Below are 12,228 nucleotides of genomic sequence, written 5' to 3' on the forward strand. Positions count from 1 at the left end.
TTCTGAGGTAATTTATTTTGTAGCAGTAGATAAATAATACAGTATTGAAGTGAAATAATCACTTACCAGTTGTTCCAGTGGAGGAATGACATCTTTCAAGACATGCTGTGAATGATTCCTTCTGTGCCGGGATACCTGAAAAAATAGTGACATTTGATACTATTATATTATTTTTCTTAAAAAAAAAACTTTAAATGATTTAAAAGAGCGTAATTTAGTAAAAGTGCACATGAAAATAACCATATTCAGATTCATTCAAAAAGGTGAATAAAGTACATTTAAATGGGAAGTAAATGTTTGGGACATTAATTTGAGTAAGATGTGTACTCAAAGACGGCTGGCTGCAACAATATCTCATATTGCATGTGGTCTTCTTATTGTGTGACCTTGACATCCCTCCTATCAAATGGTGAGGTCTATGTTCTTTCATTTCAAACTTGGGCAGACCTTTATACCTACTTTAACTAAAACATATGGCAGAAGTAATACTATATGGACTCCAAATATTAGAGCATAAAAATATCATGCACTACCCCCTTGTTCTCTTGGAATACTCCCAGCTCATCTTCCACAGACACGGGGCTCTGCTCCTGCCTGCATGTTCCCTCTGTTGTTGGAGCTTGGAGCCCCGCTCTCTGGGCACAGGAGGTGTCCACTCCCTTGCCTGCTGAGACCTGTGGAAAGGGGCTTCCGGGGCCAAGATCCCTTTTTCCAGAGGAAAAACAGAGATCTGAGTTTACTTTCATTTTTTCCATTACGGGTGTACCCTTGGGGACAGGTGGGGAGGGAAGGTGAGGGCTCTGGGTAATGCTATGATGTGGCACTGGCTATTGAGTAATACATTTGCTATGGATTGTAAAAAAAAAAGAAAAAAGTCACCAAATCATCCCATACAGAGAGACCACAGGGAGAGACCTCGTAAGTCTTCTAGATGACAGACTAGCCGAGGTTCCAGCAGACAGCCAGTATCAACCACCACTCAAATGAGTATAAAGATATGATGATTCCTTCTTCCAGCCATTGAACCACCCCCAGCTTTCAAGTCTTCCCAGCAGAGACCTCAAACACTGTAGGAGAAATAAGCCGTTCCTGTTGTGCCTTATCTGAATTTTTGACCAGATTCCATAAGCATAAAAAAATCATTGCTTTACACCTCTATGTTTCAGTGTGATCTGCAATGCTGTAGTAATAACTGGAACAAAATATTTAATATTGAAACACTTTGTGTTTATGCTATGTTATGAACTCAGCTTTTTCGGATTTAATGTGCTATTAATTTCCCTGTCTTCTACTATTATCTAGATATATATAAATATATAATAATCACACAATAAGTGCTTTCGGAACAAATTTGTTTTAAATGCCTTATTGTTCTTTCTCCTGAAGAAGCATCGTAGACAGATTCTATAATTAAAAAAAAAGTGAGGAATTTATAATTAAAAATCATTATCTTGAAAATTTAAGTAGAAGCTCTCATTAAGAGTACTATTTCACTAAACAGGAATTTTCCAGTACTTTGAATGAAGGAGAGAGTGGAAAGGGTTGGGACAAAGCACTAGGAAGAAAAAGGAAGAGACAGAGGCAGAGACTGAGAGAGACAAAGAGAGAGAAAGACATGAGTGCAAGGAATCTTTAAATAAAGCAGGCTCAAGTACCATGTCTAGAAAAGAACTTTGGATGTCTTTGACTCTGCTTACCAGCACATGCAACAGACTGAGGGGATTAGATCAATGTCTACTAAGATTTTGAGGGAACTGTATTCCCAAAGAAACCAAAAACCTGGCCTAAAAACCCTGTGATTCTATTCAATCCCTGAATCCCATATTTGCTCCAAAAAAACTGAATTATGAAGGCAGTACAACCTTCAAGGAAGCCATTTTCTTCAATTCCCACTTCAGATGTGGCCCAAGAAGGATAATGGGGAAGGGACAGACTCCAGAAAGCAGAGCCAGAAACCTGGGAGAACAATGGATATGGGAAATTCTCCCAGAAAGAAGAGCCAGAAACTGTCTCTACTGCCAGGGCAGGGTCTCAGAGGACATGCCCAGCAGGATTACAATCATCACTTTGGTCCAGAGACTGTTGGTCATTTACCATTCTTTCCTTTACAAACGAGACGATTTTTGTTTGTTTGTTTATTTCCAGGTATTAAGTTCTTGCCCCACCATTTTCTATTGGATATGATGGGGAGGGCAGGACAGAGAGCTTATTTTTCAAGTTCTAAATTCTTAACACCCTGGAGAAAATTTGGGCCTGATGAAGAAAGCTACTTATCACCAGAGATTCTGGAACTGGAGTTTGAGGCAGTAACTGGATGGGACTTTTGGTTGTCTCCTTTGAGGAGGTGTATGGGTGTATTTCTAAGTGTTGGAATACAGGTGCAAATTGATATATGGGAGGGAGGAAGAGCCTGGTGGTCACTCACCAAATTCTGTGCTCTCTTTCCTGAGCACATCTCCAGACTGCACTCTCAGCCTGCCTTACAGTTAAGAGTGGCCACATGACTAGTTCAGACCAAAGGCAAATGAGCAGAAATCATGAGAACCACTCCCCCTCCAAGGCTATTAACCAGTGAGTGCTCCCCCCGCAATGTTCTCTTTCCTAGTATACTGGCTGGGAGTAAACATTAACCGAGGCCTTATGGGAGGATAAAGATGCAAGTTGGGGGCCCTGAATCACCATGTCAAGAAAAGCCAAGCACAGGCCAGGAAAATTCACTTTGTTTTATTTAGTAAACTTTTTATTTTGGAATAATTTTATACTTAGAGAAAAGTTGCAGTGAGGACAGAGAATTCAGGTAGAAAAATTCCTTCGAACTTGTATATAGCGAGAAATAAACTTGTATTTTGTGGAGCCATCATGTATTTTAGAGAATTTTATAGGTGTTAACATTACCCTAATTAAGATAACCATAGTTGACACTCAATCAATGTTTAAATGAAAGGTCTTTTGCATAAGAAAACTGTGAACAGAATAATAGTTAATGAGAGAAATCCTAGCAACCAAAACTTCATACCTGTTATTCATTGATATTTCAGCTTCTCAGCAGGGGGAGAATATACATATATTTGGTATTTAAGCCTCTTAAGGAACTAGAATTTGTTTTATATTGCTATGCATTTAGAATTTACTACTCTCAACTATTACTCATTATACTAAGATTTATAATCTTCAGTGAAAATTTAGTATACATGTCATATTCAGCTTACAAAGGTCGGAGAATTCTGGGATAGAGGGAGTTTTCTTGTTCCATTTTCTTGCTGGATTTATAGTCTTGGCGTAAAAGTCATTCTTTTGGCATGTAAAGTACCTCAAGCTTTAAATGTTAGAGAAAGCAGTAGTATGTAAATGTCTCCACGATAGGATACCAATGAATAGGCACCTGGGCATTCACTTGTGTCAGTTTTACCATTTCTTCTATGGCCAAGTCCATGCCATCTTTTGTCCTACCACTACTGGATTTTAATGGGCATAGTGGTCCACAAGCCTCTAAATATTCCCTTCTAGTCACCTATAGAAAGCTTTCTTATAAGGCAATGCTTCAAAATGTGTTGTATACATACTGCCAGGGGTACAAGAGATGATTTTAGCTGATGTTTCAATTTTAATTATTATTTACATAATTTTAAGGTTTAGTAGAAAAATTTATCACATCAGAGCCATTTATTAGTGATATGAATACATTTTCCATTAATATAAAGTTATTTAAGTATATGAAATGTGGGGGAAAAAAGAACAAACACAATAAGTGAATGACTGAAGTTTGGGAAACAAATTTTAATGGGAAGAAATGGAATTAGAAATGACCAGTTACTAAGCGCATACCACCCTTGAAGGAAACCATTGGTTCCATGGTATAAACAAGAATTCAACTTGAGAAATGATACAACAATAATACTGCCTGCTAACATTTACTGAGTGCCTATTAGTAGCCAGGCACTGTTCTAAGTGTTTTGCATGTACTAAAATATTTAATTATCACCCAAACATTAAGAGAGCAATGACATATATTTCATAAAGGTAGAAACACAGACACACACCTTTAAAGTAACTTTGAAAATCCATAGCTAGTGAAAGCACGGGTGATGTTTTAACATGGATCTAAGCCCTCAGCTATTGCACTTTACTGTTTTTCCAGAAATATAAATGTATATGTATAAAGACAGTCACTAAATTCTTGGGGAACTACAGAGATCTCCTGTGTGCATAAGTGGATATTCCTAAGGTAGAAATTTGAAGAGAGCCAAGCTTACAAATTTGTACACATTGATGCAGGAAGTTAGAAATCAGATTTCAAATCTGTTATGAATCATCTTACTATTCCTTTGGGGAAGTAATATTGCTGATCATTCCTAAATCAATAAGCTAGCTTATCTATCATGTTCAATCAAGTTATGAAGATACGGAAGAAAAGAAAACTTTCATCACCTGTCTTTTGCTTTAATGTCTTTCTCAGTTAAGCATTAGGTACAGAAATATGTTATGCCAAATCAGATTATGCTGACTGAGACTTATTTAGGAAATTCTGGATCCAAAGTTGCTCAATTGTCTTGCATGGATATCTGAAAAACTTAGGATGTTTCAAAAGAGCTGTGCTTCTGTGACATACTTAACTGAAATAATAATTGTAAAGAAAATTTGAGGTCAATCACAGTCTCATGAGGTTAAGTTTGAAGGGAAAAAATGATTCTCCTAAGCCACAGTATAAACAGAGAAAATCTTACAGCTTATATAATTATTTATCAATAGCTTATTGGCAGTATCTGATAACTCTGCAAATTTTTATGGGACATTCTCCTGAGAAACAGTCCCACTTAAGACATCAGTTTGGTTTTTTTTTGAAGTGCAGTTGATTTACAATGTTGTATTTATTTCTGCTGTACAGCAAAGTGATTCAGTTTTTCTTGTATATATATATATATATATATATATATATATATATACACATACATACATATATATATATACATATATATACATTCTTTTTTATATTCTTTTCCATAGATTTTTTATGAACCATTCATTTTAGCCAGTAAACATTTCATGTTTAGTTACACTCATATGCCAGTAATTTCCAATAGTAGGTGCTTAAAATGTACCTGTTTGTTGACATTATAAAATATCTCTAATACTAGTATTGCAAAGACAGCACATACTTCATTTTGGATAATCCTTCATTTTGGATGAAGTTCTTGATATCAGAACTTTTAAATGTACCTGACATCAAAAAACCTATATCTTGTTCTGCAAATTGCTTCTGTATAAGTTTCAGAATGCTGGCAAGGTTGGGCTCCATTGTTTGATCTTAGATCCTTTTCACTTTTGCAGGAACTGTTAATTAATCATTGAATTTGAAAACCTAAAATAACAGTCAAAATATTAGCAGTAGCTTGATATAAAAATTTTAATACATTATTTTCTCTGTGAAGTACAGAAGTATTTCTTCTGAGGAAGCCTGAAAATATGATTTATATGTATGTATGATTTCTTTTTATGTCTCCAAATAATCTGAAATAGTATACAGATCTTCCCTCTAAACATAAGTGAACATGTATGTATACCCACCACATATTTAAGTGTTTATAGCCTGATTTTTTTTGCTAGTTCTTTTACTCTTAAATTATGAAATATTGGTTTCAATATCATTTTACAATTCCCATCTGAGAATTTTATGAATTGCTACCTGTCAATTTACTTCCAGCATTTTAGCAGAAAGAGGCCTTAACAATTCCACACTTCTCCAGCCTATTTATTAAGAATGTTACTTAACAGTTTCTTTTGAGGTAACATGGTTATGTCTTAAACTGTTTTTTCTCTCACAGTATTCTGCATCTTAAGCAACTGAGCTTTCATAATAAATACATGAGTTGATGGCAACCCTTCCTTTGAGGAGAAAAAAAAAAAAATGTCAGACCTTACCTTTTTTTCAGTGATGCCATCTTCCTATTGATTTATATATTTTTTTAATATTTTTATATATTTTTTTATATTTTTTATATTTTTTATATATTTTTTTATATTTTTCCAGTAAATAGAAATCATCTGTAGCTACCATTGAAAAAATAGAAATGCAAATATCTTTTGACTTGGATTTTTTTGAACTCAAAATTAGGTTAATATTATATATCACTGCAACTTTTTTAGATCAAATCTATGAGTTTTCTCCTTTATCACTGCACACTATGCTCCCTGCTTCCAATCCTCTGCCCTCCCCAGGTACTCTAGCTTTCTAATTGTGCAAAGCAAAGTGGAACATGAAGTATTCAAGATGTGTAATGCATATTTTCTTTTAAATTCCTTTTTGTTCTTATTAGAATAAGCATCATAATTAAGTTTTTCAGATACCTTTTCCTCCAAAAAAAGGAATTAAAAGTCCCTTTTTCAAAGTGTCTCTATTTTTTCTTCCATTCCTTTTTTCTTTTAACTATTTAAAAAATATGAAACTGATGGGTGGGTCTAGTACTTGATATATTACAAACTGTAAAAATAACAGAATTTGAGCATATTATTTTCCTTGTTTAGGAGCATCTACTATGAGAGTTATACATAAACATGAAACATTCCACATAGCTCTGATTTTAAATAGATTACCATTTTTGATGAAAGTTTATATCTTGTGGCTTAGAACTGAAATAAAATCACTTGAATAAAAGCATTAGTTCCAACATTTTCACAGACATGTACATTTTCTGAGGCATACCTCCCGTTAGCAACCTCCCTGGATACTTGGATGAAAAACAGAAATAAATTTTTGGTTAAGTTTAGTTTTTATCTTCAGTTTCTCAAGAGTTTTTGTTTGTTTGCTTGTTTGTTTTTGGTGTATCCCAAGTCTTATGTTCAAATCTTCATTTGTTTTGCAAGTTCTTTTTCTTAAAGCTACTACAATCAGAAATTAAGGAAAGTTAGTGAAGCTTTTTTTTTTTGGAATGTGGAGAGGTGGCCAGTATTTCTTAAACTCACAACAATTTAGTTGTTTAGAAATAATAAACATCAACCTAAGTGATGGCTCTATTTTTTCAATCATGTGTATGTGGTAGGTAACTGATTTTGAAAAAAAAAAGGAAGATAAGAACATATAAGGACATTACCTTATCATGCATTTAATGTTCTAACTTTACATATTTGTAGGCACATATAAAATTTACGCATGCCTCATAATTATTCTACCACTAACTAAATGTATCCTTCCTAGTCCTAATGAGAGGTAATGACATAAACCATGGAAAACCCAAATCTTGTTATACTCCTTATTAATGTACCACAGTATACTGTTTAACATTTGTATTCTCTTCCTCCATCTGCCCACAATATCATTCAATTACCATATTGGGCATAAGCAAATGTCTTTTTTAAAATTTTTTTCCATAAACCTTTTTTGGTTGTACATTGTCAGTCAGAAATCTGACACTCTCATCTCTTTTATCCCCTGCAGAAAATGAAAGATTCAGAAACCTTTTGATGGGTATACTAAAGTTTATCAGCTTTTTTTTTTTTTTTTTTAAGTTTCTTGAGTATTCTTTAGTCAGCATCTGGGTCACCTGAAGCTCTCACCAGCCTTTCAATCCTGGGATAAGTCTAGCTGAGTGAAATTCAGCTTCAACCACATATTCTTATCCCAGATAGCCAAAGGTAAGTGCTTGCTGGAATGATTCTAACTCCTTTATATTTTCCCTCCTTTATTTAGTCACAAACATGTGTGTTCCTCCAAGAAGAAAATCAAACTGCCTCTTACTTTCCTTTTTACATAAAAATGAACTATATACAGCGCACACTTCCTTGTTTATTGCTAAATACTGTTTTAGTTTTCTCATTTTTTTTTTTGCATACTTTCAGTAAAATGTTTCTTTCCAAGAATCTTCTCAGACTGAGAGGTATCATTCATACGGAACTTGGACGCTCCACAAATTTTAGCCTTCAAATGCACTTGTAAGATAAAAACTACCAGAAGCAACAAACACAGAGATATCTGGGTAATACAATTTTTTACATTTTCTTCATGTGAAGTGCATTTATGTATTGTCTTAATTTTTAGCTTACTTTTTTTCTTTATAGGTTCATATATATTTAGCCATGAATTTCCAAATTGATAATGAGAAAATAAGGGCCAAATAGACACAGAAACATCTTATTTCACTCATAATACTACTAATGGTATTAGATCTAACACATTAGATAATTCATTAGAGCCAGAGCTAAAGTTACTACCATTAGCAGATAAAATAACTTATTCACCTCTTTTACTCTCCATACAGAGATATTTTACTCTGTAAACAAAAGGAAAGAGTTTAGATAGATTAAGAAAATATAGATGGGTATCTAGATGGGCCAAACAGATATTTTCTCCACAATGGCAAGTCATATGTTATTTTTTAAATAAAAAGATTCAAGGCAGTAGAAAACAATACCAAGAAAACTATCTCAAAAAACCTCAAAACAAAGGAAAACAGAAAACAAATAAACAGTTATTGAGGGTCTAAATTATTAAAATGGTTTACCTATTTTTAGCTAAATGAAACAAATCATTGTCAAATCACCATTTGGCTATGTTGGGCAGAAACAAACTATATCTAATTTCATGATGTTTAACTGTCTGGAAATACTCAACAGATTAGAAACAGGCTTTATTTTCAGTCTCATATTTCAGTCTCTTTTATTGTCCAGAAGGGCTTAAGTTGAAATATCAAATTTACTTCTTACTTTTTCAGGTAGATGTTCAATCAGTAAAGAAGAAATTCTCTTCTTTGGAAAGCTGTAATCCACGATATATCAAGTTTGATCTATGATATGTAAAGTTTGACAAAGACATTTACCCACAGTCAGATTTCTATAGTCTTTTGACACCTTTCCTTGCACATTTTTTCTTAGTGCAAAGATGGAAATGTACTATGTAACTCACTGAAAATGCTCTCCCTGTGTCGAAAGGTCACTTCTAAAAGCATTGTGGGAGGCAAAGCTTTTAATAACTATGACGTTCTTTCAAGAATTAATGGACTTTTGGTCAAATATTTAAAACATGCATACAAATGTTGTTGGCACCTTTAGTGAATGTCTAATAATCGTATCTTTCCAGTTTCCTTTCTTCAGTTATTTTTTGAGGTTTTCATAGACCCCAAACTCACCTTCTACTGACAAAAACGCAGATTAGCTCTGAAGGTTAATCCAACTCAGCAGGATTGAAGGATGGCACTTTTCCTTGGTCGTAAGTACGTTGGCTCAGGCCAGACAGCTGTTAGGACATTCTCCTCTGGGAATCGTGCCCTCAACACCCACTGCTGATGCACATACATGGTCTACTGGCTGCCGACTTCCATGCCCATCTGCTCAAATGGCATGGTGCCCACTCACAAGTTGGCTGGATCCTTGCCCTTAGTGTGTAGGTGCCAGGCAATGATGGGTTTAGATGGGCAGCCTGCATAATACTACAAGTGACAATTTTTTTCTTTCTCTCTCTCTCTCCAGTATCTGTCTTCTGTGCCTTCTCTGAAAGAGACACTTATGTTTCTCTACCTCTGCTTATACCTGTGGACACATGTGGCCTTTTACAGGTAGATATACAAATACACTGAACCTGCTACCAACAGTAAGATGATAAGGAAGAATCCACAGAGCCCCAAATGACAAGTTCTAATTCAGAAATGGGATGGATTGTGAAAATCCCGACCACCTGGAGTCTGTCAGAAGAAATTTAGCAAGGGTGTAAGTACAGCAGATCTCTCACAGATAGCAATGGCACCAGGAAATAGCTTAAGTTACAACACTTTTTGTCTGTCGCAGCTCCAGCACAAATCACTTGCCTTGCATTGAAAAGGCACGTACAACAGAAAACGAAATAAATCAGGCAAAAAGAACAAGCTTAATGGGAACACAATTTATATGCTCAATGGGGGCAAGGGTACAAGCTACAATATTCAGACCTCAGAAATAACCCTTACTGGAGGTCCTAATAGAGAGAAAAAAGAAACAGAAAATAGCATCTCTCTTTCCAATCTACAGGAAATCCGTGGAGAGGAATAGATTGGCATAGGAGGTTGTGACTTTAATGATCCAAAGCATATGAATGCTTGTTAGCAGACAGACATAAGTAAGAACAACAGTAATGGTTGCATCTGCAGCCTGGCCTATGGCACTCAAACCAATCAGGCTGCTTTGGAAAGCAGTGCCGGAAGGTATGTTAAAGCTTTGCTTTCCTTGTGTGTTTATTTAAGGGTGATTGAATTCAGGGTGTTGTCAGTCTGCCTTGGAGAATGGTTATCCAATGTGTAGGCATGATCTTTCTCCCTGAATATGTTCTGTTGAGTCAGTTAGTTATGTGTGACTACTTGCTCTGTCCTCGTCTTTATACAGTGCCAAAATCCTCCAGTCCAAGTTCCAAAGGAACAGGGCCTAAAAACTTTTGGCTTGAGAATCAAATTAGGTTTCTCTGCTTCCCTAGCCAGAAATGCGTAAATACCCAATGGCCAAAACCAAAGAATCTGACATTGTGGAATGAATAGAGCTGTCATATACCACTAAAGTGTGGAAATATCTACTGTTTGAAGTCAGGACTAGTTCAACATCTTTAGTAATCAGAACAGACTTCTTTGGACACCTTCATGGGTTAGTCTGAATTTTGATTGGGAACGTTTCTGGCAAGCTACTGATTCCAGATATCAGAAATGCAAGAACATACGGTTTACAAGAGAAAATCTGCCATTTTTTCCTATCAAAAAAAAAAAGTTCTCAAAAGCAGCACATTTTCATAAAAGACAGATCCCTCATCCTGTTTTCCTTATTGACCTTCAAGTTAGCACCATGCCTTAGATGTATACTTAAATGAAAACTAGTCAAAGAAGAGGTACGTTTGAATAGTTTGAAAAAGTATTTATGAGAAACCGAATTTGGAATTATTTGGGAGCTGCTGGTGAAAACAGACAGAGAATGGGTATAGTCATCCAAAACTCTTCAATCTGATTTTTATTCTACAACTGTCAGAGCGAGCTCCCAGAATAAATCATTTTCCTCATGACTTACCACACCTTGAGTATTTTACAGTAAGAGTTACATACTACTAACTTTTTGAAAGTGAAAAAAAGCAGATGTCCTATCTAGAGACTTTTGAGGGTAAGGACCATGTTTTACTCATCTTTAAATCAACTGAACTTAGTATAGTGAGAAATACATATTATGGAATTGGTCACTTCAAACTTCATATTGCATCATCTTATACATGTGACCTATTTTTCTTTGAATTTACCAAGACCTTCAAAAGCTTATAATGCCTTGCCCTGTGATACCCTGTTATAAACAAATTCATCATTCTTTCCAAAATATGGACTAAGTCAGTAGTCATTTCCAGACGAAGTTCCATAATTTCTCATAGGAGATTTGCCATCTATCCTTACTGAAATAAGGTTGAACTTTCAAAATGATCCCTCCATTAGTCTACAGTTGAAATAACTGACACTAGTTGGATAATATTATAGTTCCCTGATCTATGTAGTATACCCAATGCTTGGGGCTTACACTCCTCTTCCAGAGGAAAAATCTGAGAAGATAAATAGATATAGATAGGTATAGATATGGATATAGATTTAGGTAGATATATTTCTGTAATAATGGTTTTAAGTAGCATTACACAATTATGTAGATTATTATTTTGAACAGTTCTATTTTCTATTATCACTTACCCACTGGGAAAATTGTTTTACCTCTTGGTGCCTCTATTTCCTCAGTTGTGAAATATGCAAGGTATAGTTGTAATTCCTCATAGGATTCCATTAGAAATAAGTAAATTAAAACATATACAGCTTCAACCACATGGTAAGTACTCATTAGTATAATCTCTGCTATACCAATTATATAATTCCTCTTTCAACAGTCCTTCTAGTAAATGAGTAAATATATTTTAGTGCATGGATAATTAACATTCAGTCAATGTTCTTTTAAAGTGTTTGATGCTTTTAAAAACTCTTTTAAAATGATTTATTTCTTTAAGAAACTCCAACTATTTCTTCTAGGATACTCTGAAAGCATTTTAATAGAAAAATCTTTAAATACTCAAGAAGTGGAGTTATACTGGATATGCACACAAGGAGGTGGGTATCCTGAGGTTTTAGAATTTTGCCTACCACAATTCCACCTCTGGCCCTCAACAAATCATGTCCCTCCCACAAGCAAAATACATCATCCTCTCCCACAATTCCAAAGAGTCTTGTTTTATTATAGCATCCACTCAAAGACCAAAATCGC

The 12,228-nt window shown here is 34.9% G+C and overlaps 1 protein-coding gene across 3 annotated transcripts in view; it reads right to left on the minus strand.

The window, feature by feature from the left end:
- The window catches only part of ARHGAP15 (Rho GTPase activating protein 15), a 621,340-nt gene that overhangs the window by 544,894 nt on the left and 64,218 nt on the right, over nt 1-12,228 (minus strand). For all 3 annotated transcript variants that reach the window (XM_019925524.3, XM_019925523.2, XM_073807741.1), the window contains exon 3: nt 67-135. In XM_019925524.3, coding sequence (XP_019781083.2) covers nt 67-135 — 69 coding nt within the window. The remainder of the gene's footprint in view (nt 1-66; nt 136-12,228) is intronic.

This window comes from Tursiops truncatus, chromosome 7, assembly GCF_011762595.2.
Source record: "Tursiops truncatus isolate mTurTru1 chromosome 7, mTurTru1.mat.Y, whole genome shotgun sequence".
In the NCBI taxonomy this organism is placed as follows: domain Eukaryota; kingdom Metazoa; phylum Chordata; class Mammalia; order Artiodactyla; family Delphinidae; genus Tursiops; species Tursiops truncatus.